This window comes from Ammodytes marinus (assembly GCF_949987685.1).
Source record: "Ammodytes marinus genome assembly, chromosome: 9".
Lineage (NCBI taxonomy): Eukaryota > Metazoa > Chordata > Actinopteri > Uranoscopiformes > Ammodytidae > Ammodytes > Ammodytes marinus.
In genome coordinates, this window is record NC_137213.1 from 10,276,375 (window position 1) to 10,303,507 (window position 27,133).

At 41.6% G+C, this 27,133-nt stretch overlaps 1 protein-coding gene across 1 annotated transcript; it reads left to right on the top strand.

Annotated features, from left to right (window-relative positions):
- The first annotated feature begins 266 nt into the window (after positions 1–266).
- On the top strand, positions 267–26,841 carry yes1 (YES proto-oncogene 1, Src family tyrosine kinase). The gene is made up of 12 exons (XM_080034593.1): positions 267–654; positions 10,890–11,178; positions 12,280–12,379; positions 14,145–14,243; positions 15,270–15,373; positions 15,693–15,842; positions 17,227–17,382; positions 20,777–20,956; positions 21,267–21,343; positions 22,313–22,466; positions 23,133–23,264; positions 24,964–26,841. Exons 2-12 carry the CDS (start codon positions 10,896–10,898, stop codon positions 25,170–25,172), a joined length of 1,644 nt encoding a protein of 547 aa, XP_079890719.1. The 5' UTR covers positions 267–654; positions 10,890–10,895; the 3' UTR covers positions 25,173–26,841.
- Positions 26,842–27,133: the final 292 nt, after the last annotated feature.

Below are 27,133 nucleotides of genomic sequence, written 5' to 3' on the forward strand. Positions count from 1 at the left end.
TTTAACTAGGTTATTTTGCTAATCACACAAACTGATAAATTAACCTTAATGGCAGATTCATATAAATATTCATAGGCATCAGGATAGCAGCAACCTCAATATATTTAATGGTAAGACATTGCTTTGTTTTAAGGGCCTCACAGGCCAAAAAGTTGTGGCACCACTGTGGTAATTAGTGTTTTATGATCAATTTAAGATCAGAGGTCCGGATGTACGAGTCTAATCTAGGTACCTGAACGCAGCATTATTCCTTCTGTGGCCTCGTCGGCTCCTCGGCTCTAGTCCGGCTATTGTTGTTTGTATTTCAGGGCAACCCTAATCTATCAACGGGCGGTGATTTGTGGATATGTTAACTGTTTTGCTTCGCTTGTGCTCCGCCATATTAAGCAGTCTTTGTCAGCTGGCGACGTGTCTCCGTTTTACCGACCCCGGCTGCGGAGGACTTTGGGCTAGGGGTAACTAGTTAATCGGTATGGGACAGCCCGAAGACTGAGATTCCACGGTAGAGACTGCTTGAGTCGGTTCTTTCCACTTCTTTGGATTGTCGACGTGAAATTAAAAATATTGGAAGAAAAGAAACGTGGAAGAAAAGAAAGAGAAAATATCACTGGGCGCATGTAGCCGAAGTACACGACTGCAAGGGTCGCTTTTAAGGTAAGAAGTGCTCGCCCATAAAAGAGTCACATTTTGTCGTGGGAGTGAGTGAGCAGGGCCTTGTGTCGCTGTGACACTTGAAAGAAAGTTTGGGAAAGGGGCAGCTGGAGTGTTTCCTCGCTTCGATACACTGTTACAAAAGTCGGTTTCGTCGTTAAAACCTGAACAAGGACCTCGAGCTTCAGGATTATTCGCTTTTATCTTTCGACGGGAGGAGACAACAATGAGGAAAGACAAACAAACCCGTCAAGGAACAAGGCTAGTTGGCTGTATTTGCACAGTTTAAGCCTTTGACACAGGCTACACAGAATAACAAAACAGATCACCTTTCTATGACTTATTTAGTCTAATTTCAAAGTGAACGACTTGCCCCCCCTTTCTCTCTGCCTCACCCATTCTCTAGATCTACCACACACACACACACACACACACACACACACACACACACACACACACACACACACACACACACACACACACACACACACACACACACACACACACACACACACACACACACACACACACACACACACACACACACACACACACACACACAAAATCAGCTGCTGTAGGCCTAAGCTATTATAGGCCTTTATTGCAAGACACACTGCATACAACAGAGCTTCCAAAAACCCCTGTAATTTGAACCACTTTGCTCTAGTTTCAGTGTCTCTTCTAGCATGCTTTTATTGTGGTGGTGCAACTGTAGGCTACTTCCCACATTTACACACTCCAAAAATTCCTCATGTGTGTGTGAGAAGATACAAAGTACATGGAAGCTGTTGTAAGGTTGTGTTTAGTGTGTTTTCATACATTTGTTGCCCCTGATTGTGCATGTGTGTCTGTTGGTGTGCACATATACTCTGGTGCCTCAGTAATCCTCCTCCATGGTAAATCCCTCTGGTTAGTGCAGCTCCAGTTGGCTGGACAGTCGCGTCTATCACACACACACACACACACACACAGCTGGAAAGGAGAGGGCTGTTGGCAGAGGAGTGAGTAGCGCTAACAGGTGGCGTTGGCCGGGGTTCAAGGACTTGAGTTTTTAATGGAGGACCTGAAGGATCCTCGACTGTCCTCGCAGCACGCATGAGACTCTTCAGTATCATTAGTTTGCTGATCAGAAGTTTCTAATCTTTGGTACCACAGTCAAAGTCACAACACGACACACTCATGTCTGTAAAAAGAATCCTTGGATTTTAGATCTCCACCGTGGGCGCAGAGAACAAGAAGAGCTCTTCTATTTTATGGCTTGAAGATGGCCCCTTCTCTCTCTCCCAGCTTCACTCTAGTCTTTTGACAGTCACAGCAGGTGGCCTCAATGGCATGAATGGATTCGGAAGGAAGTTTCCTCCCCCGGTCGACCCCCCCCCCCCCCCCCACACACACACACACACACACTGCGATTGGCAGAGATGGCAGGCTGCCCTGAAGATAAGGCCAAGCTGCGCCTCAGAGAGTTTGCCAGGGCAATTACTGGGTTACGCTTCAGTTACGTTTCGCCGCCCTGGATACCCTCTCTCATCTCTGTGATTGTGGCCAGTGTTTACGGAGCAAGTCTGTCAACTTGGCTTTCAGGGTTGTGGGTTGTATTCCTCTTTTCATAGAGTAAGAAAGGCTGGCTCGTTGACCTCACATACTGCTGTTTGAATCAGCCCTGTAAAAAAAGGAGAAGCTCCGTAGTAACCTGATGGTCTCGCTTGTAGTGATGAACTCTTCTTTCTTCACTATGTGCAGCTGGGATGTAGCCTGGCGCAGTAGTACCACTCTACATCACACCTGGGTTGGTCTCAGTACAGTATGTTGTTACGACCCTACAGTCATTTTTCCTCCCCGACATTGGCACTTACTGTGTAGAGGGTACTGGGACCTAGGAACTCAACCCGGCATCAACCGGCAATGCACTGCATGTGCCAAACATACATTCAAGTGTGCATGACATGTCTTGTGGATAACTCTGAAATTAGATATTTCTTGTCTCGTGATCATCATTGTGTTCGACAAACCTTTAAACACGCTGACCTATTACCCATACTGGACTCTCTCTGGATAGTATTCCATATGTTATTGATATCAAAAACACTCCCCCACAAGGCAACACCCTGCGTCTTCTTTAATGCATGGCTGTTTTCGCTCTGAACACCAAATACTGTACAACCCAAAGGGCAGCTTTACAAGAACTTTGGCTTAATATATTGGTAAAAAGTTTGATTTTGAAACGGGAACTATGATATCAAAGAATAAGTAAAGACCTCTGATAGTTAAACATCCTGATGCTCTAAAGTCTAACTTGTGTCAGTTTTGTAATTAGCAATGGTTACACAGAAGGCAGTAGCTCAAAGGTCGAAGAGCCTCTCCCAGTTCACTCTTAAGTTACCTCTTATCTGCTTAGTCAGAATATTAAGAGCTGGGTCATACTTGATCTATACCTACTTTTCAAGAGCAGAAACTCCTGGAATTATATAACCTAAGATATCAAAGATTGGTCAGTATTTAAGCTAAATATATAGGGACTGATTGAGAACATGAAGATTGGCTTCAGATTCAGTATAGTTTTGTTTTTATTTTAATTTACACATTTTCTACTACCATGCGTTCCTATGACATCTTCGAATAGTTTCTCTTGGAATGCCAGGATTTTATCAATTTAACATTGGTGTCAATTGAACACCTACAATGTAGGCCTGTAAAGCTCTTTTAGGGTGTAGCTAATAGCTTGGTTATACACTTAACTCTGGTACATATGCAAGTCAGCTCATGCACACTTTGATATAAAGTTTAATATCTTAAGATCCGGGTTCACTAGAAAATAAGTGGTTCGACTGAGGTTCTGACCACCACCTCCCAGTCAAAAATGCTTATAGATGTTTTAAGAACATCCACACTAGAAGATGGAGTGAATAGTTGTGTTTCAATTAAAACCTGGCGTCTTTCTTACTTTTGCACAGCAGGAAAAGGTCCACGGGTCGATATGGTACACGCTCTATTCACTACACCACCGGAGCCCCTGACAACAATACACAATTTATTGAAACTATCATCTTTTTATACATTTACCATATATTCTGTATATGTCAGATACCGCTACCTGTTCGTACTATGTGTGCGCTGACCAAAACAATTGTTTCAATACACAGCCTAGGCTCTGTAAACAATCACAATGCGAAGTGGATGTGAATGTAGAGGTTGGTTTCGGGAAAAAGTTACAGATATGGTTGTATGCGGGCTCCTGAGATATTGAATCATCCGACATGTATTTCTGGCGGAGAACCCGGGCCCCTTATCGCTAACACTTTGGCCTGGTTATGTGTAGCTCTGTGATTTCTTCCCCTGAATGTTGCCAGCCACAGCGAGCTCCCTTCCTGCGGCTCCTCTGCATTGTTGTATTCAGCCCTGTGGGAAGCGTCAGCCTGTGTCTCTTTAATCTGACACGGCATCACTGGCAGTCTGGCACACAGCCTCACATGTCCTTGGATTTGGTGTGGCTCCAACATTTACTTGAATGACACTGTAGTTTGTGTGCTCTTGTGCTGTGTCCCTGGGAGACAAGTTATTCACAAATATGTGGGGGGTATGTGCATGACGTTATGTCAGTTTCTTTCTAAATGTTCCTAATACTGTACGTCTTTTATGTGGTGAAGTAAATGTGCCACCAGGACTCACACATGTCACTTGAAGATAGTTTGATGCATTCTGTAAAATGGTTTGGATAAAATTACCCACAAAACAGCATGTGCTGTGTATAACAGTGTTCTTTTATTTGATTTGCTGAATCGATAAAATTGTCCATTCATATGAGCTGTGGTTGTAAATCTGTTCCTCTCTAATGAGGCATCTGCTTGTTTTGAATATTTAATTGAAGCTGTTGGTTTGATTGATTGTTGGGTTTTTTTGGCTCCAAGCACTGTAAGGACAGTGTGTCTGTGCCCTTATTAGCATGTATGCTGCTGCAGTGTTAGCATGTGTATGGGACTGTATAGGTCAGGAGGGATTGTGAGTGTGCTGTGCTCTGTAGGGGGGAGGCCACAAGGTACTTTCTCCTTGCCCATAACAAAAGGTAGATGGGGCAGACAAAAGAATAAATTGCAGGCTTTTCTCCGCGCTACTAAACAGGGAGACGTTGTCCTTTCTCTTCTTCTTGGGGCCCACTTCTCCATGGGTGGGTCAAAGACTGGGGGGTACATTTGCTATATGTTATGTTGTAATTTTTAATTCAAAGTTTTAAAAGTTTTTCAAATACTTGTAGTTTTTGGAAAAGGTTAACTCGAATTCGGAAGGTTGACAAGTTGGAATAGGCTATAACAACATTTTGGTAATTTGGGGATGGACACAGTATTGGGAATATGTGTGCACGACAGCAAGATGTCCTGAGCAATCTTCCTCTATTAGGCCTTTCACACCAAAATGAACCAAGAGTCAGTTCCAGGCTGGTGTTGGGGTCAGTTCAAAACTGGTTACAGCCTTATCCCAGTTATGAACCGGTTGGTTTCACATCGACCGGAGACAGCCATGGAGCCGGCAAGAGAGCAACGTCATGACGTCACTGTAAACGTGTGTGTACGTCACCCGACGCCGCTGCTCTTGTGGCTAACGCTGAAGCTACCGCTAGCTTTAAGCACAACAACAGCGGCGAATACGTCTTATTTTTACACTTGTTGGCTCTCGCTTTGCTTTCTTAAGCAAACAGGACCCATACAGCGTATTCTCGCCGGTCAATTTGATCGCTACGTTCGGTAATTATGTTATGTTTACGTCTCGTAGTAGCGGTGTTTTTAAATATGGCGGGCATGAGGTTTGAGTTGCTCTGGTTGGTCAGGATAATCCCTCCCCCAGCCGCTGGCGCAAGCAGTTCTTATCAAACCCTGCTCAACCCTGGGGTATGAGTTACCCCGGTTTTTACGGCCCGGAGCAGGCTCTCTGGCGGTGTGAAACCAAAACACTGGCTCTAACTCCGAACAAGCCCAGAACTAGCGCCGATTTTGCGGCGGTGTGAAAGGCCTATATGTTCCCTGTAGCAGCAGTAAAAGTTAATTATTCCACTAAAAACAAGACCTTCCGATTGCTTTCTGTTATTGGCGTACTTTTCTGTAAAAGATTGTAACCCTTAATATGGCACCCTTTTGATTGATGCAGGACACTGGCCATGACTTGCATTTTGAGCCAACTAAAGGAAAAGATCCAAAGTGAAACTTGTGAGTGTTGAACCAGCTTGACACGCTATACCATGTGACAACATCATGGGCTCGCTCAGGCTTGTGATCTAGTCATGGCCGTTTTAAGGCGAGAATCCTTCGAGTAACATAGTGGTGGAAATGGGATAAATTGTCAAGCATTAAGGAAAGAGGAGTTTTTTAAAAAGCATTCTTCGGCCTATAATTGAGTGACAGAATTTGGGGAAATTCTGTGCTTTTACAGTTGTGGCAAGGTGGTTTCGTTAGGATTAGGGACCAGCAGTGTCTCCAGGACACAGCAGATGACTTGACCCATTGATACCCTCTTTTAACTACACCCACACCAATGTTTTTCTTTCAGGTCAGCTATCCGTTTGCTGTAGCATTAGCCTTAGGTTCAGCCACTACGTGGGCTTTTGGAAACGTGTAGCAGCAGACGTGTGACAGGATAAGGTCAAAGATTGTGGTCATGTTTGTATTGGCTTCTGCTCTGATGGCTGTGGCACCGGACATGGCCTGCAACAAACAATTACTTTGATAATCAATTTAACAGTATTTACTAGATTAAACAATTTGTCTGTAAACGCAAAATGTAAAAAAATAAATACAAATTAAAATTAAATTAAATAAAAACAATAAATCAATTGTTTAACTAGTAGTTGTTCACAACATGTGTGGACATCTGCACATGCCAATTGTGCAGCAAATTCAAATCTGCAAACTTGTATTTAGGGCTTCACTGATACACAAACACCCACATAATTATAAATAACCTGTGCCCAATATAAAGAAAGAGATTAGAAATGTTCTCCAACTGCATTGCGTATTGACCAACATTAACAAATTGCCAGGACATGTAGTTCTGCCATGCTTGCACAGATCTCATGCTGTTGCCAGCAGCTGTTATTGGTTATCCTGTCTGTGGTAACACTAACAACCCCACAGAGGAAGTCTTGTTTCCCGAAGAGGCCATAATTTGTCTAAATTGACCAGTTAGCTGGCCAATGTGCACGAGCCGGACTGATGATTTAAATTAAATGGTCTGATTGTACTATAATTTCATCTTTATCCACTTCTTTAGCAGGCCAACCTGCAAAGATGCTCCGCAGAAGATAAAATAATGTGTATTCGATGCAGCATACATTTGTCCTTCTTTAAATGGCTTCCTTTTAAACAATAATTCATCTCCATTCATCACTCTCTCCAAATATTTTGTCACTCTGTTTCCGCTGCCTCAGCGTTGGCTTTCAGTCAGTGCTGATAGTTCATGAGAGGAGGTCAATACACTATCCATACATACATTGATTGTTGACCCTCATTAGGTTTAGCTGAAGCGCTGCCCTTCAAATGCCATACTTTCAGTATAATCTAAATGAAATGTTTTCTCCATGGGGATTAAGTCTTAGCTCCAGTTTGATATAACATAGTGCTGCCGAATCAATACATTAATTACAATTTCTAGAGGGAGACAAAAATCTTTATTGGGCATTTGGCTGGCTTTATGTTTTATTTATTATGACCTTATTCCACTTGACAAAGGGTCACAGATAATATGAAATGTGGTATAAAGCCCCAACAATATCACTAAGTAGGAATTTGAAACCTAACAATGTCACACACGACATAACACTATATGTAGTCTTAACCAGGGCCTAATAAGCAACCACTTTTAAGTAAACAGTGAAAACGCTTTCCTGTTGACTTATGAAAAGGCTTTTTGCATGCTGAATTTAGTAGAATTAAATCCGAAGATTGTTTCCTTGACCAAGAAATACAACTCTATAATACTTTGATGCCTAAAAATATACAATTGAGAGTGGACTCTCGGGATACGGACCACAGTGTGAGTCTGTATCTGCATAATCAATCTAGTTGATCGTCTCAAGGAATTTTCCTGACAGTAAGCAGTTAGCTGTCAGCTCTAAAGCCTCGCAGGTAGTGACCAGTAATCGAAAATCCCCCAGTGAAGGTACAGTTGTCTGAGAAGCTAATACTACATTTGCTCAAGTGGCTAATGTTTGTAGCAAATCAGTCCACTGCCCTAGAGACACATTGAACAGACATTTACTGGGCCATTGCGAAGTAAATGCACCTCTTTGTATTCTGCCTGTTTTCCTTCTTTTTTTGTTGGTCTTGGCTTTTTGTTGGTCGTCCATCTAAGAACAACCAGCAGCACACACTTCTGTTACTGTCACAAAAACCAATGTGTGACCTTTCAGTGACGGCCTGATATGTGAAACTGTGTTATAATGCTTTACAAACACCAGGATATGAGCCATCGACCGTGGCTCACTGAAGGAGTCGAGTGTTTGTCTGTTGTGAAGTGGCAGCTTGTTTTATTGTGTACAGTTAGAAAACGCACACATGTACAGTTGAGAAAACAAATGCTACAGAGCCACTTGACAATGAGGCAAAAGGTGACAGAAAAATGAGTAACCAGAGCAGGCTCTGCATGTTGACTCATTATGGGCGCATATGAACATAAATTGACTTATTTATTTATTATCTGAAACTCTGCATTTGAGGGCACCCAACTTATGAACTTTCTCACATAAAGACAAACACCAGCTGTGCCAAGACAATACTTGTGGGAAGAATTATCCTTCTCTTTCTGTTTATGTGAAGTTATGTGGCGTTGGTACTTGACACACACACACACACACACACACACACACACACACACACACACACACACACACACACACACACACACACACAGACACACACACAGACAGAGAGGGTGTCGTATATCAATAAGCTCAGGAGAGGAGAGCCCTGACTCTTAACACCTAAGGGCCTTTTTGCCCCTCTCAAATCTGTGTCAGTGATAGTGTGATCACAGGGGAGAGCTGAAGTGGCCACAGGCTGTAATAGGATCTAGTTTGTAGCTCAGCTGGCTTGACGTGAAGTTGTATTATCTATTCATCTATTGGCTTGCCGTCTTTGTTTTTTGGATGGAGTTATGTCAAGTAAAAAACGGAACAAAATCATAACTGTTTCTCAATTTTTTTGACCCAAGCTCAGTCCCAGGACAGAGCATGAGCTCAAGCCCTTTTCTTGTTAATTTACACACTGCCTGCCTTGACTCTTTGTTACCCTTTTCATCTTACAACGTTAAAATTGCATGAAGTCTCAAACTTTTTTTTTTTTTTTTTAAAGATATTTTTTGGGCATTTTTATGCTTTATTGATAGTGCAGAGAGACAGAGGTGAAATGGGGCAGAGAGGGGAGTGACATGCAGAGAACGACCGCGGGCGGGAGTCGAACCCGGGTCTGCTGCTGGGCCCGGCCCGGGATGGGGACGTCTTACCGACTGAGCTAAAGGCGCCCCCAAAGTCTCAAACTTTTTAATGTTGGGAGTAGGACTCCCATTTCAATTTTTGGGATGATTATAGTAATTTTACACTGAGCATGTTCTAGTCTGGGCCGGTCGGTGTTGCTTAGTCATCATCACATAGCACGAGAAAGAAGGATTTAAACAAAATTGTCTAAAATGGCTAAAATAGTGTGATTCATTCGCCTCCAACTGTTTTCCAGAGAATAAGAATCCTTATTGCCCTTGAATCTTTTACCACCTTTTCCATGCAAATATCAGTACAAATTAGAAAAAGCAAACTCCTTTTGTCAGATATCCATTTCTGTGTGTAAGCTGTAGATGTTGTGTTCTTAAAAGTTTTGTAGATAACCTAGCAATTCAACGCTAAACATAGTCTTCTTGTCGTTCAGTATGTTGATGTCATTGTTCAGGACAAAATTAATCTGCATTTTGATGGTGGACCAAGTGTGATATGTCTAGTCTTTGCAGGTTTTAATAATCTTTGCTCTGACCTTTGGCCATGTTTTACAATAAGCCTCTTTTGCATTGTATGTTAAGATTGTACCCAAATCTAACGTAGCTTCTTTACAATAACATCTTGTATATAAAAATAAAAGATATAAAAAGTAGATTCAGTTCTTCGAATCATCAAAAAGAGTGTCATGTGTCAAGAGATTCAGAGTTGTAGAAGTGTATCACAATTAGGGTTGCAAAGGGGTGGAAAGTTTCCGGTAAATTACCGGAAAGTTTCCAGAAACTTTCCACGGGAACTTTCGCTCGGGAATTTTGGGAATATTCAAAATTGGAAATTATAGGAATTAACAAAATGGCGGTAATTTAAATTTTTTTTTTTCATAACCAACCATAAATCTAAACTTTTAAACACTATGTTTGGTCATAGGCAGACATCCATGCAAAATAATACAATCAAAAAACATTACATTTGAACAGATTTATTTGTAAGAAGAACTTTATCAAGTTGATTATTTTATGAACAATCAATAATTTCACTGAACAACAAAAAGATGAATGTTGAGTAAATTATTACTCATATGTCTGACCCCACCCATTCAATAAATAAAGTCAAATGCCCCCCCCACCATGTGATGGAGGAATGCACAGAGCATGTAGGGGACGTGGCCTCAGTACCCCTGCAGTAGAATGTGTGCTATGTGCAATTTGCCAAGTGTACTTGCATAAAATCTGGTTGTTTTAGTCAAGATTATGCTAAAATATATTGTCCCCAACTATATTTAAAATCAAAGCTTAAGCCTCTGTAAACCTGGTCTAGTAAAAATCAATTTATGATATCAAGTTGGGTATCTCAATAAACTTTAAAAAAAAATCTGATTTGAAATTAAATGTTCATAAATATATTAAAACCTAGTTGAAAAAACTGCTTTTTACAGTCTAGAACGTTTGCCTGGACTGAAATAACATAGTTATGAGAATTTAGTGCATTTGGGCTGCTTTAAATTTAGTAAATTCCCGTTTATTCCCGTTAATTCCCAAAATTCCCGTTAATTCCCATAAATTCCCGTTAATTCCCATGGAAAGTTTCCAACTTTGAAAATTCCCGGAATTTTGCAACCCTAATCACAATGCATGACTAAGAACTGTTCAAGTCATTAGCTGCAAACTTAATGCGGGGAATCTACTGTAGGCAAACATTACAGATGGCTCTGATGAATAAAAATGCTATCATTTGCGGGTCAGTTAATCAAATCTTCCTTCTCCCCCTGCAGTTGACGATGGGTTGCGTCAGGAGTAAAGAGGAGAAGGGCCCCGCGCTCAAGTACCGACCCGACAACCCTAACGCCACGCCGGTCAACTCCCACCTGGGCCACTACGGGCCCGACCCCACCCTGATGGGGCACTCCCCAGCCATGAAGAACCTCAACAACAGCTACAACAGTCACGCGTCCGGGCTCACGCCCTTCGGAGGGGCATCTTCCATCATGACGCCCTTTGGCGGGGCCTCCACTTCCTTCACCTCAGTGGCCGTGAGCAGCCCCTTCCCCGGAGTCATCACAGGTCAGTTTTACTGGACACATGATGTGGGAGCAGGATACATGGGAGTCTGAATATTTGGGAGGAAATAAAAGCTTTGAAACATTCATTAAGGAAATATTCTTTTTATCATTTACATAAATTCATGTCACTGACTTGGGTCCCCAAATCCCTTAAGAGGAGAAAAAGGAATGTAAAAGCTGTGCTGCCTTTTAATAGAAAGATAGACTTATTTAACTAAATCCACCTATTACTTTGGCAAAATGTTTCCCTTGCCATTTTTCTAACTTTTCACTCTAAAGCAGTGGGCAACTTTAGATGAAACTCTGCTGCACATATGTTATGTGCAGCAGATGTTATGCAAATAAGACATTTGAAACGAGGCAGCCAATAGCATCAAGGCTGAGGAGGAACCCAAAATAGGTCTGTTATATGGGAAGCAATGCAGCCTGCATGGCGTCCAGGGAGCCAAGGAAAGCAATTACAAACGTGGAATCCAATGGATTTTGTTGTGCATATTTTAAAGTTTTTTGTTTTCAACAGGAGCTTGACTCGGAATTACTTTTTGATTAAGGATTTGTTGCTGATGAAATGGCTCCGGGTGACGCCAAAAGTAATCTTGCACAGTATTGAGTGGATAATGCATCTTTGATTGGATAGGTAAATTATGCAATAAATGAATTCGTAAAAAGTGACTTTTTATCCCAACACACACACCCCACCCCACCCCCACAGTCCCTGTATTGTTCTCTCAAGCAGGATGATCTGGCCTGAGGGGCTGCTGTAGATCAGATCCTGCCCCTAGAATTTTCTCCTCAGGATCAACATCAGTTTGAAGCACTGATTTGATGCCACAGGGTTTGAGAAACTTCCAAAGGAATATTCTTTGCATTTCCTTTATGTTTTGCTGAAATAAGCCAACGTTAGATGAGCTGGTTCTATACTGTAATACAGTTTGGACTTGCATGATTTTACATATTTTCGATTGATAGAAGTAAAAAAGGAGGATATTCCAAGAAGTTATTACAGAAGGTATTTCAGGGTCATAGCCTGTTTGTGCAGTTTTCATTTGTGGTGCAACATTTCCAGAGAAAAAACTTACCGGTTATTTCTTCATGCTTTCAGGTGGTGTAACCTTTTTCGTCGCTCTGTATGACTACGAGGCAAGGACGTCGGACGATCTTTCATTCAAAAAGGGGGATCGATTCCAGATCATCAATAATACGTGAGTGCATGTACATTCGCATTTTTAAACACAAGCAGCCGCGTGTGTGTGTGTGTGTGTGTGTGTGTGTGTGTGTGTGTGTGTGTGTGTGTGTGTGTGTGTGTGTGTGTGTGTGTGTGTGTGTGTGTGTGTGTGTGTGTGTGTGTGTGTGTGTGTGTGTGTGTGTGTGTGTGTGTGTGTGTGTGTGTGTGTGTGTGTGTGTGTGTAATCCCTTATTGTACTCTCTGGTCTGATATTGAGGCTAAAATCTGTCATTCAAAAAAGGGGATCGATTCCAGATCTTCAATAACACGTGAGTGCATGTGTGTGCGTTCGCATTTTTAAACACAAGCAGCCGCTGTGTGTGTGTATGTGTGTAATCCCTTATTGTACTCTCTGGTCTGATATTGAGGCTGAAATCTGTCTGGGTTAATGGCTTCCTCTAATGGGCCATCTGTCAAGTCATCATCACTCTCCTCATGCCACGGTTCATTCCGCTAGTTAAGGGAATCACATTCAGGTTAAAGTATAAAACAAACAAACCACACCTCCCTCATTGAGTCAAATACAAGCAACATGATACAATAGATTTATTTCTAAATCATATTTACAGAAACCTGTATTCACTGTAAATATGCCTAATGGTCAGTTTTTACACACTTTCTTCAGTTAACTTACATCTACTCATCACAGTAATATTAAAGGAAGTAACAATACATTATAAAGCAAAAGGTCGACATTTTTCTCTACTCATTTTTTTACTAACTCACTCGACAACATCTTATTCCCATGCGTGCACAGGTGTGAAAACGTATTACATACTTTGTTTCCCCCTCATTTATCACACACGTCCCAAACCTCTGTCCATGAATTCTTAGCAAGTGCAGTGATAAAAATGCCACCTGCTTTAGGAGAAGAGGTGGGAGGAGGAGCAGGGCCAGACTCACTTAGTTATTCAGAAATGCCAGAGGACACATTTTCCCTACACCTCAGTTCCTTTCTCTTTTAACATGAGCCTACACACCTGCTGTTAAATATACTCTCGCTGTTGCTGCCTGCGTGGTTCCTATACATAAAGTATCGTCTTTTCTGCTGTCTGCTGTTAAGTCAGTATATTTTTATTTTATAGGCCTGTTTTCAAAGTTTTAAATTGTGGAAATAGAGCACACAGTGAAACACGTTTTAGAGCCTTTTTTAAAAAGTTTAAACATGCGTACTTGTCAACAGTGGTGGCAAGTAACTGTGCATTTACTTAAGAAATGTACTCTAGTAAATATGTGTACTTGAACATTTCCATTTTTTGCTACTTGTACACCAAATTTCAGAGAAATAAATTGTGCTTTTTTTCTATTCACTTTTTTAAAATTGAACACATATAATATAATGCCCTTAGAGATACAAATATGCAATATTTCTCCCCAAAAAATCATGATGTACATTGTTTCATCAGTGTTGACAATATGTTATATTCAGACGTTATAGCATGTCAATGAATATCAGAACAAATATTTTGAATTAACATTATGTTATATTTTCTTTGAATTGATTAGAGGAGTTATAAACACTAATTTTGCCTCTGCTTCGCCGGGCTTATAAGACGCTTACACACTGATGATTCCTGATGTGGTGGAATGATTCATGGAGCCACCTTTTTCCTTTTCTACCTTTTGTGCGCTTTTATACTTGCGGTCCTTTTACAGAGTAGGTGTATGGTTTAATTCTGCCTTTTGTGTCTGCATTGTGTCTTTCTGATTTTTGTTGTTGTGTCATTAATTTCCCTCTTCAGAGAAGGCGACTGGTGGGAGGCCCGCTCCATCAACACCGGGGAGAAAGGTTACATCCCCAGTAACTACGTGGCTCCGGCTGATTCCATCCAGGCGGAAGAGTGAGAGCTTATTACGTTTTCACAACTCCCTTGTCTGTCCTTTATTTATTTGATTAGATTTTTTATTTTATTGCCCTCATTCCTTTCCCTTGTCTCACTCATCCTGCTAGGTTAGTTTTCTCCTCTTGATTAATAAGACAACATGATGCGGCCGGGCGCTCACACACATTGTGACTAACCCAAAAATGTACCAACATGACCGACAGTCCAAACAATGGAGGCCCTGTATTGTCACTGAGAGCTGGCGGCATTCCCATTGCTGTTCATCCAGTGTGGCAGAAACATTTACGGACTGTGCCGCTTTTAGTCTGTATTGGCCTGGTTTCCAATTGTCTGGCCGCCATTTTACTAATGCTGGATGTTTTAGCTAATCATAAAGTAAAAGACAAACTGGTTAAAGCAGCCAATTAACTTTGCCTTTAGTCTAAAAGAATGAGTACAAGTGATCAAAAGTGTTTAGGATTTTTTGGCTCCTTCTCAGTTTAGTCAGGAAGAAAAATGTGTCTGAGGTGAGACGGTTAAACATGATGACTCAGCTTTTAATGACGTCTTGAAATATAAAAGTGTATACTTTAAAACAAGCAGTAGAAGGCTATACTTTAAGATTGTTTACAGCTGTAAGCTAATGTTTTACACATGTATTCCTAGTAATACGTATGGACTTTTTTGTTGCCGCTCTTATATGTAATGGAACAAAGATGTATTGCTTGCAGCAAAGTTAATAAGGAGCTTTAATTATAGTAGTATGGTCTAAATCATGTTGACTTAAATGAGTCTTACAAGCCATTTATTTGCCTCAGTCGGACCTTGAAGGTAACCACATGTGAACCACATTAAAATCCCTGATGTTTAATGTTACCTCAAACAGAATCCTTATTCAACTTGACGATATTAGAAAGATCAGTAAGATTCATATAAAGCCAGAGCATTTCGTGCCATATTCTTCATACACAAATAGGAAAAGCCTACATATTGCTTTGAGAGCTTCCCCAGTGACTCACTATCTGACTTTATTTCTGTTGGCAGGTGGTACTTTGGTAAAATGGGCCGCAAAGATGCCGAGCGACTCTTGTTGCTTCCGGGCAACCAACGGGGCACTTTCTTGGCACGAGAGAGCGAGACGACAAAAGGTATGAGGACTTATTCCTTGTCAGTCAAGACTGTAGTGATAATTCTGCAGTTTAAAAAGGTATATAGGCAAATGATGTAAGCTTTTTTGCCTCATATGTGAATGCATTGAACTTGGTTTCTCGCAGCCAAATGTGAATTTTTACATTAAGAAATAGCTTTTTTTTAATGTAGATAACTATAAACCAAATTCAGAAGTAAAATTTGTTTTCTATAGTTATCTGTATTGTGAAATAAAATCCTGATAAACAGTACATGGCAGGTTTGAGAGTTGCTGTTACTTTGAAGCACAATCCAACTTACTTTATTTTTATTTTGAAGGGGCCTACTCCCTGTCTATCCGGGACTGGGATGAGGTTAAGGGAGACAACGTCAAACACTACAAGATCCGTAAACTGGACAACGGTGGTTATTACATCACCACCCGGGCCCAGTTTGAGAATCTACAGAAGCTGGTGAAACACTACACAGGTATGCAGCCCTTCCACACCGACCCCCCCCCCTCCCTCACACACAGCCTTATTCTCATGTAGGCAGCATACAGACACATTTGTTTACAGGTCTTCCTTGGAGCAAGTTGGTAGTGTCTCATGTTTGCTCTACATAACCTGGAAAAACATACCAGTGTTTTTGAAGAGTTTTGGCAATACAAGCAGCCTCTGCTGTTGTTTTGCTCATTAGGTATTTTAGCGAGCAAATTCAGTCCTTGCAGGAGAACATGCATTATTCAGCTGCAGATCTGCTGCTGTGATATGTTTTTGAATATGTTTTTTTACAGTGGGCTTTTTACATTTTATTTATTTATTTATTTTATCCACAGCCATTCGAAACCTATTGCAAGCGCTGTGCTTTCACTGGCACGGTTGCAGCTGAGTAGTCACGACAAAGTCCCAAGAAAAGGCAAAAACCATGTGAGAGTTAAGCCAAAAAGAGCCGTGAATATAAAACCTCCTATAAAAAAAAGCGGTCTTAAGCCTGCTGTAATCTCCACTTTATTCATAGGCAGGCAGCTGTTCCTGATAAATAAATAAAAATCGCCTCGACTCTCACAAAAAAAGCATTTGGATGATGTAAACACACAAATATTTTATTGAAATTTCACAAGCAAACAGTTATACTCCCAGAAGCCTATAATCCATAGTCTCCGCAAGAGAATGTGACTCCTAAACCTTGGATTTCTCATCTTGTGTTGAGTTGTTGACCTCGCTCTGCTTGCTTCGAATTTATTCATGTCATTCACTCTGTGCTGTGCTCTTTAGAATTGATATCTGGCCAGTTTTGAAGCTCCCCGTTCCTTTATATTCCCTCTGTAAGTGTAGGCTATCCCTGAACTCCAGACAGAAGACGGTAATAACTTAAGAAGTCATGCAGAAAAAGTTTGCATTGTCTGTTCCTGGCGCATTGGCTTGAATATAACCGGCTGATTTTCCACTTGTTTCTCTCCAGGGCTTACTATACCAAACAGTCCCTGTGATCTTTTTGCTTTCTTACTGAAATTGAATTGAAATGGAGGTCAACATGGGTCGAGTCATTATGGCAGAGTAATTTAATGGGAAGAATAGGGAAAAAATAAAGGATTGTCCTTTTTTTAGGAATGATGGGTAAAGAGTTCAGAGTGTTTGCTTCGCTGTGATTCCATTGTACTTTGCTGCATGTGGCGATGTAATATTGTATTCATCGCGTGTTCACACTCCTCTCTTAGCGCGGTATGGGTCTGCATAATGAGCAGATTGTGTACTTAGTAAATGTGTTTGTGGTGGTTTGACTTAGCAGGTCCATCACTAACAAACTCCAATTTAAAGTAGACTCTCTTTCTGTTTCTTTCCCCTCCCTCTGTGTGCCTGCTCCTCTTCAGAGCACTCTGACGGTCTGTGCTACAGGCTGACCACGGTGTGCCCCACGGTCAAGCCTCAGACTCAGGGACTAGCTAAGGATGCCTGGGAAATCCCGCGAGAGTCCCTCCGCTTGGAGCTCAAACTGGGCCAGGGCTGCTTTGGAGAAGTCTGGATGGGTAAGCCCCTATTACTGCTGCACCACAGTATCTGTTACATGAATTCATATATTCTATGCATACTGCTTTGTTAATGGCTTTTATTAATGATCCTCAGGGCCACTCCTCAAAAATGTTTTCTATCTTTAGTCTACTTTGTGATTATTTGTCTTGGCATGCAAAATGTAGTTGCACAGCCTCTGGAAATAAATGCTGCTGGAAGCTTGGTGGCATAGTGACTTAGGGCGCACTCACACTAGTGCCGTTTGCCTGTTCCGTGCTCAGCACGATTCAGCACGATTCCCCCCCCTCCCCACTCCCCCCGCAGGCCCGTGCTCACACTGCTCGTGGCCTGGGCACACTTGCACCTTGCCTACGTCACCGTGCACGTTTAGGATTTGGAGCTTAGTCTACTTGTAGGCTATACGACTGTTTGTGAATATTTTCATCCGGCCAAATTTGCATCAAATATTCCACTTCCACATTAGAGCAACGAGAATCCTTAAGCTATTGTTTTTTTTTAAATGTAGTCTTGACGTAATAGGTCGCGGTGAACAGTCTCATATTTGTGCAGCACGCTGTTTATTATTAATATAACGGCCCGTCATCAGACCATATGTATCCGGATGGTTTTGTACACATCGATCGCTCCATCAAATCCAAGTCAGAACTTTTTGTATGGGCAGAGATCGTTTTTTTAAGTGTCTTTATAAAGTTTCTTGTTAAACCTTAGTGTAGGCTACTGTTTCCTTATCACCGGGCTGCGGTGTGTTGTTTTGGGTGCGTCTCCACCGCCATGCGTAAATGCAGTTATGACAGCTGACGGGAGGAAAAAGAAAAAAAATCATCTGACGAACGTGAGTAAACACGAAAACCTTTTTGCTGTGCTTTCTGAGCCGACCTAATTAGCTCTCTCCCTCTTTTATTAGCCCACACCTAGGCTTACACACACGTTAATTCTCACACATTATAGCTACAAGTCCAAGTGGTGGGCAATTCTGGTGCCGACTAGTAAGGCAGCGGACGTTAACGGACAATGCATCCTTAATAAATTCACGTCAGGAACGCCGCCTGTGCGCTTGCTTGTGCGCGTGTCATCTCATTAGCATCTGTACTTTGGCCACGGCACACCTCTCCCAGGTGTGCCGTGGCCAAGGGGCTGTTCCGTGCTGGAATACGGATGGCGTGGTCACACTAGCCAAACGTTCTAGACTTTAGTATGCTAATGAGCTTTGGCACGGGGCCGCGGCCCTAGTGTGAGTGGCCCCTTATTGAGCTCTCTGCAGTTAACTGGACAATATTTACTTAGTTAACTGAATGGAAAGTGCAGCTTATGAACCTTCAACTTATTGTCTAATGGCTGACTGTAAACCACATTGCAACAAGGGTTGTAGATCATTTTGTTCTGGAGCAGAGCAGGATTAGATTGAAGTGGAACACGATGTGTGTATATGATTAATATGTTGTGCTGAAAGTCACTTTTATTTTCATTAGATTAATCTACAGAATATTTTATTGGTACATTTAAAGCCAGAACATATTGAAAAATACCTATTGCTAAAGCCAGAGTTGACACACTTGTATTTCTTGTTTTGTTCTAATGACAACTCAAATCCCCAAAATTGCAAGTTTAACGTCATAGAAGACGTAGACAGGCGAATATTAACATTTCAGAAGCTGGAGCCATTTAATCTGTGGCATTTATTTCTTCAAAAAAATAAAAAACGATGCATTGATGATCTAAAAAAAACTCTAACTGCTAATGAGGGCAGTTTCCTTGACTTTGAAAAATTTGAATCCAAGCTTTTGCTGGTACACACGCTAATATTACCAATGTACAAGAGGTTGGTGTTTCTTAATTTTTTTCTGTGAATTCAAGTCATTACGAGGAGAAAAAGGCTGCATGAATAGCATAAAGGTTTAATCATATGTGTGTGGGAAATCCTTGAGCAAAACTTTCTGTATGGAAAGCCAGATGTTGTCGCTGAAGTTGGATATGGGAGAGGCTGCGACCATTAGCACTTTAGATAACTGATAGATACTAGGTAACAGCTGTTGCAGGTTGACTTGACTAGTGTCGGTATGTGTGGTGCGAGGACACACTGGGATTAGCCCATGGCCTTCCTATGTCAACAACACACAAATGCATGAAAACACTCTGTTGTATTGATGTTTGACGCTAACACTGATCATGAATTAGTAAAGAATACAAACGGCCGCACGGACATACACTAGTACGGCCATTAGGGTTTACAAACAGAAACAAGGCGCACGTTCTGAATTATTTATAACTAATGTAAATGTAATGTAACATAACTCGGAAGTGGCAAGCGCATGTAAACTGACTCTGTTTATGTGATTCATACTGGCTTAAATTGGAGCTGAACTGACCTCCTGTAAAAGCAGCAAGCCTCTTTCTGCATCACTGGCCCACATACTGATTTAAATGCTGATTACTGATTGCTGCTTGTTTACGCACTCTCACACACACACAAACACACACACACACACACACACAGCTCCGTAATCACAGGTCAGCTCCTCCGCTTCGGTTCTCGGGCCCCCGCATTTGTGAGACAGGGGCCTTTTCAGTGAACACTCTTTCATCCCTGGGTCTTCATTAAGGCTGTCCCTGCAGCAAGCCTCGACCTGCAAGCCTCCACTTTGCAATCCCAGGAATCCCTCTCTATCTGTGTGTGTGTGTGTGTGTGTGTGTGTGTGTGTCCGTCTCTCCACGCGCTGTTTGTCCTTGATGATATTTCTGCTCAGCTGCAACTTCATACTCTCAGTCCCATCCTTGCTCATCAGTTTGTCCAACATTTTATTGTATTAAATGTATTACATCCTCCTTTACTCCCAACCATTTTGTCTTGCCATTAGCTATCATCGCTGCCCTTCTTTGTCCTTCAGCTTGTGTGTGTGTGTGTGTGTGTGTGTGCGCACACACTGTTTGTTCAGCATGATTCATTCATGAAGGTCAGCCTTATGACGGAAGCAGTAGATCTCCTGCCTCAGCTCATTGTATGTAAGCAGGGCGTGAGTAAGTGGCTCTCAACCAGGAAGGGGCTGATTATTTAAGCTGTTGTGTTCTCTCTGTCCTGAGCGACTCTGTAAACATGGGAGCAGCGCCAGAGATCCCTGGCACGGCCGTCGATTTTGGGATTGACTTTTCAATCGGTTTAAAAGGGTTCAAAAAGTCCCTTTTAATGTTCCCTCAGGGTTTTTAGTATTACACCACATGTCACTTTAGAAATTGGAAATGCCTTGGATGAACTTTTTCTACAATAAGAGCTTTCAAGCTGCACAAATGCAACAGCTGGTTGGTTTTCTGAGTGATCATTGTGTTTCTCCTTTTTATATAGTATACTTTTGATGACATATATTTAATATAGGCTATATATTTGTTTTAATTCAGGCACATGGAACGGCACTACCAAGGTGGCTATCAAGACCCTGAAGCCAGGTACCATGTCCCCGGAAGCTTTCCTGCAGGAGGCTCAGATCATGAAGAAACTCCGACATGACAAACTGGTGCCTCTCTATGCTGTGGTGTCTGAGGAGCCCATCTACATTGTAACAGAATTTATGGGCAAAGGTATGAAAAGTCGTACACACCAGCAATTTACCTGCAATTTCTGCGAAAACATTACTACTGACGATTACATAACTCGTACACAGCCCAATACACTGCAGCTTGATGTACAGTAACCAGTATATCAATATTGGTTATGTATTTCTCCATCAGATAGATATTTAACCATCGTGGGTTTTTTTTGTTTTGTTTTTTTGCATTTTCTGAAGCTGAACTCTTGTGTCCACTGCATTTATTTTTCTAGTGCATGTACACCATGTCCAGACAGACACATTGTTCTCTGCTTGACTGTAGTCTACTGAACTCCCAACAGGTAGTTTACTGGACTTCCTGAAGGAGGGAGACGGCAAATATCTGAAGCTGCCCCAGCTGGTGGACATGGCTGCACAGGTAGGATCAAAACACAGCGCCTGAAATACTAACTAAGCGGCTCGGCACGCATTTATTTGCGTTTCCACTGTCACAAACCGCTGTGTGTAGACTCCTCGGCATGAGTTTGTGAGTCAAGTGTTTAGCCAAAAATGACGGCGCTCATCTCTATGTTTATTGTGTGGTGTTTTTGCCTCTTCATTGAATGAATCGGAGGGCGTCACTGTTGAACCGAACTGTGTTAACGAGGAACTAAAGACTCCCTTCGCCCCTCTCCTGCCCTGCAGCAAGTGTGAACTCTGTGTGAGAGGATGCATCAGCAATAAACCCAAGAAAGCTTCATGCTGGCAGCTTCCCCTGATGTGTGTTGAATCCAATGTTCCCTAATCCTTGAGAACAAGGTTTTCAGTTTGTTCTCCATCTGACTGTTATTACTTCACTATCCTAAATGACATATGTGCCTCCCCTCGCCCTCCACCACTTAACTGCCTGTCGCACTCAAACACTCATCATCAGAAACCACTTGAGCTAGCGCCGGTTCAGTCGCCTACTGTGATCTGCTCTTAATTTGCCCCTTAAATCTCCTGTGCTTCCACTATTCTCCTCACTCAACAGAAGGGAAAAGTGTTTTAGGATGAATCAGAGGCGAGTCGAAAAAATGGATCCGGCTCTGAGGGAGTTGACAGCCATAGTGAAGAGATGCTGGATAGTAAAAAAAAATTGTCAAATTGTTTTTTTCACCACAGCTGCATATGAATTTCTTCCTTTATTTTCCCAGCTAATGTCAGCCTGCATTCACGTCTGGGTTAAATACTTGATCAGTGAAGGGTATATTCTTTTAAAACGAAAACTCACTGAAAAATGACTCATTAGTATATTTTTCATGATTTTTTAAAAATTTTCCCAAATGTGCTTTGACTGTTTGCTTTGGTTGCATCCTGATGCCATTTCTTCCTCCCGCCCGGCCCACGCTGTCCTATGCCATCCCAGATTGCAGACGGCATGGCCTTCATCGAGAGGATGAACTACATCCACAGGGACCTGAGAGCCGCCAACATCCTGGTGGCTGATAACTTGGTGTGCAAGATCGCCGACTTTGGCCTGGCACGTCTCATTGAGGACAACGAGTACACCGCCAGACAAGGTGTGTGTGCGTGTGTGTGTGTGTGCGCATGTGTGCGTGCGTGCGGATATACTGCAGCTTTGGCTATAAATAGACTGCTGATTTATTCGGAGTCCTTAAAGCCTACCCCTATACCTGCAATTCTTCTCTTACCATGACAGAAAAAACTTAATTTTTGCTTTCCATTGTTTAATGTGATAGTAAATAAATCATCGCAGTTTTAAGACTTATGTTAGTCCTGAGGAAAATGGCTTTGAGAACAACAAAGGATTTTATTTTTATTTATTTTTTACTATTTATTGACATTTTATGGACCAACTATTGATTAAATCAAAAAAAATCAGCAGCAGTTTAAGCAATTATAACAATTATGGTTTGTTGTTGCCATACGACCAGGTTTTGTTCCTTTTTAAGAACTCTCATTTAAGCCTTACTTAAAATAAAGTACAAGGTCACATTTGTTTTGAATTTTGTCTACTTGCGCCACCATATTTTTCATTGAGCAAAATTGCCAAACATTGTCTGGTTTAAGAAGGGAGAATGCTTTTGTCATTATTCTTAAGGCTAAACTATTCATTGATTAACTGATAAAATAGTCAGAAGATGAATCAATGATGAATATAATCATTAGTGGCAGCCATTTAGAGGCCTGTTCTTCCTGCTTGACACTATGTTTCTCTTTACCAGGTGCTAAATTCCCCATCAAGTGGACGGCCCCTGAAGCTGCTCTGTATGGCCGCTTCACAATCAAATCAGACGGCTGGTCGTTTGGTATACTACTGACTGAACTGGTGACCAAGGGCCGAGTACCATACCCAGGTAGGGAGCCACGCACACAGTCACAAACATGTTTTTATGTCTGTCTTAGTTACTTAAATTTTTCGTGGGAGTCTGCCCTTACTGAAGTCTTGTCATGGAGTTTATTTTTTTTTCAAGTTGCCTTCAGGGTACACTTGAATAATTCATTCACAAGCTTTCAATAGCATTTTCTCACACATGCGGATCAAAATAGAACTGCATCTAGCTGATATGAGTCAACAGATGTCTAATGACTTGTCAGTGCATGGGAATAAACCCCACACTCTCTCATAAATTATCTCCCTCTTCCTGTCGTCTTTATATCAGACCCCTGCTGTCTGACAGCGGTACTGCAGCGTGTCTGGTGTTTGAAGGCCTTCACTGATTACACAGCCAGCCATATGGCAGACGTAACCACCATCCCTTTTGCAGAGGACCATCTGGCTCCTTATGGCCTTCTTGGTTTCACTGTAAACCATTTGGATCCAATTAATTCAACTCAATGCTGCAAATTCTGGGGACTGTACCCTCCTCTTTTCTCCTCAACTCAACTGTAGCATGACTCACCAGACATGTGTGGCTCCAGTCCTGCTGTGCTGCAGCTTTTTTTTGGGCAACTCTATTCCTATTTTCTTGCCTCATAGCACGTGTACAATATAAGGCAGCTATACCAAAGCTTCTGCATGGGCGTCTTTTTTTTCTTTTTCTATTTCAGTCCGTGTAGAGATATGGCTGGCATGTTATTAGAACAGAGTATTGGAGCCGAGGTTTTCACATTCAAGACATAAATCGCAGCAACACCTCAGCATCCTACATACCACCACCGCCACCATATCCTGGTCTCAGCAGTTGCTCCGGACCTTTCCTCTCGCCCAGTGTGAGAGAACTTGATCCCTTCTCTCCCATAGAGGAGGTGGGGGGGGATGCTGCTTTGACCATACCACGACTCTGTCATAACCTCTTTTAGCTGCATTGGAGCTCCCCACGGAGCGGTCTCTGCGCTGGGTCACAGGGTTCAAGATCACTGTCTTACAGCCTCCCTGTCTGGGGAATCACTCCATGACTCCATGGCTGTGTCTAGTACGATAGGAAGAGGCCAGAAGAATACTGTTTTTTTATGTATTTTTTATTACTTCCGTTGATGATAAATACACTGCTTTTCTTTCACTTGATATAAACGGAAATTTCTGTCATTTAGAGGAATGAACATTTTTACCTTTATTAAGAAAGGTGCGTATTTTAGACTTAAGTGTTGGGTGACAAATCACAAAATGAAAGCTGCATAACAAAATACACTTTGAAAACAAACGTTAGACCTTTTATCTATGACTCCAAGCATGGATAGATAGATCGGCTCAGCCCAACCTGTCTTCATGTTGAAGTTTTGGTGAAGCAAAGCACTGTGAATCCAAATTATCACTGACGATTAGACCACTGCTTTGCATAGCAGCTCGCTGCCATTTGTGTTTATTTATTTAGCGAATGCAAAGTCCTTTAGCCAAGCAGTTGCCTCTTGCTCTGCTGTATGAAGGGTGACAAGTCCTCCTTTAAGTTTTTGTAGAGGGCATGCTTCAATGATGTGATGCATTGTTTGCAGCTCTCCACAAGCACACTGTGGGGTTGGGCTGCTGCCCCATTTGTGAAGGCTGGATGAATGAGGCAAATTGCAAGAAAATGTATTGATTGTATGTATTAATTAATATATATATTTTTTTTCAAGGTATGGTTAACCGAGAGGTACTGGAGCAGGTAGAACGGGGTTACCGCATGCCCTGCCCCCAGGGGTGCCCCGAGTCCCTCCATGAGATGATGAGGCATTGCTGGAAGAAGGAGCCGGACGAAAGACCCACCTTCGAATACATCCAGTCCTTCCTGGAAGACTACTTCACAGCCACAGAGCCACAGTACCAGCCAGGGGACAACCTCTAGTCTGGGGGATTTGGTGGTGGGGGTGGACTCTTGGTACATCACACAGAGGTACATCAGTGGAGACTTGACGTTAAGGACGAAAGAGAACTTCAACCGATGGGGAAAAAGCCTTGATGAGGCTGCAGAGAACGAGGTTTTAATGCTACAAACTAGTCCACAACTGCAAGTGCAAGAGGAAAAGGTTTTTTTCTGAAGTAGCAGGATTGTCCCTTGTGTACCTTGGGGGACCAAACGTTTCGGGGGAAGGCGTCCCAACTGTGCAAATTTGGTGCTGGACTGGTACGAGAAACTCTGGGAAACCCTGCTAATCAGAGTTATTCATATGGACCGGCCACAACACTGTGATGATCTAAAAGAGAGGGACTTTTTTTCCTAATTTCAAATTATACGGGCAATTTTTTTTCTCACGTTTTTAAAAGATAATTTCCCCCTCTCTTCTACGTTGTTTTTCTTTAATTTCATAACACAATTCTGTAACAGTGGCGTCTTTTACACGTACATGAGTTTGGCTTGATTATGTAAGTTGAGGAGTGTTGTTTTTTTTTTGTTTTTTAAAGTGACCAACAACTGTGGTTGACTTAGTATGTGCTGTGCCTGGTAGAGTTTTGATGAAGAGACGGATGTGGGGAAGTCAATGAAGAAAGGGTGGACTTTATGGATGCAAGAATGTACTGAGAGATCAAAACAGATGTACATACGGTATGTGCACAAAGATGTATTTTTTAGCAAGTGTGATCAGGTTGAATATGAGACGTGATCTGTATGATTAATTTTTTGAACCCGGTCACTTGAAACACATCGATTTTATTATGCTTTTTTCCTAAATTAAACGGGGACTTGAAATCAAAAAGAGGTATTTTAATAATATACACGTGCAGAAATCTTTTTCCTGTTTAACATTTTATAAATGTTTTTGAAATGGACATTTCAGCTGTGAAATTTTTAATAGGTCTGTCTGAAATTATCATCTTGTCTTTAGCTCGGTACACACCTCATGATTGCCGTAAAAGACGTACATGTTCCTCCTTCTGTTGCACACCTACGCAGTTTTAACACGAATCCTACGTGCAGCTGTAGTGTTTCTTTCTCCTCTTCTCAGTAAAATCTCATCACAGTATGACGCCTTTGATTATACGTTGGTGTCATGTCTGCTGGAGGGAAGGTTTTTATCCAAAGCTAACACAACATGAATCCCTTTATTACTTGTAAATGCAACTATGCAAAAGTCAACCAGATGTCTCATGGAACGAAAAAGTCTGAAATGGTATTTGCCTGTGTCAAGCTCCCTTTTATGAGTTTCTTATTTCAATTTCTGGTTGTAGAGATGAAAGAAGGACAAAACAAACACCATGCACACCATGCTCTGGTCAGGGCTTCTGTGCTTTTATTGAGGTTGAAAATATAAAAGTCCAAGGTTTGTCAAGGTACTTCCACTGTCTGCACAGCGGTATGGGGAATTTGAGAAGATGTGAAGGCATCTTCTCATGGTCATTCAATGAGTAAGCTTAAGGATTGGACAAAGATGTGAATTTTTATTTTTAATTTGTTTTGTATTTTCTTTCTGTGTCACTCATGAGAAGGACCTAATGTATTTGTTCCTAAACATTGGACTTGAACTAGTGGGGAGATGATTATGGAATTACTGAGAATGGTACTAATATGATTTTGTACAGGAAAAAATAAAAGTTTTACCAAAAGGTTTTTCTTTTCGCTCTCTTGTTCTTGACAAGCTACAATGATTTGGAAGATTAAGTTAAGTCACTGAGAAGCGTGACATTTACAACATTTACAATAATTCAAGGGTCCTCTTGTGGAACATGTATGCATTTTTACTTTCTTCGCTATGACTAAGTCACGTTTTATTTAGTTTGTTTATTAATTTTTTATTGTTCACCAATAGACAACAGGTAAGACGTACATTTTCTTCTTTTTACATTCAATAAATAGGAAGGTCTTAGTTA

Coding starts and splice junctions, on each gene's coding strand:
- yes1 (XM_080034593.1), top strand. CDS start 10,896: ATGGGTTGCGTCAGGAGTAAAGAGGAGAAGGGCCCCGCGCTCAAGTAC. Junction 14,244..15,269: donor GATTCCATCCAGGCGGAAGA/GTGAGAGCTTAT, acceptor TTCTGTTGGCAG/GTGGTACTTTGGTAAAATGG. Junction 22,467..23,132: donor CGAGTACACCGCCAGACAAG/GTGTGTGTGCGT, acceptor TCTCTTTACCAG/GTGCTAAATTCCCCATCAAG.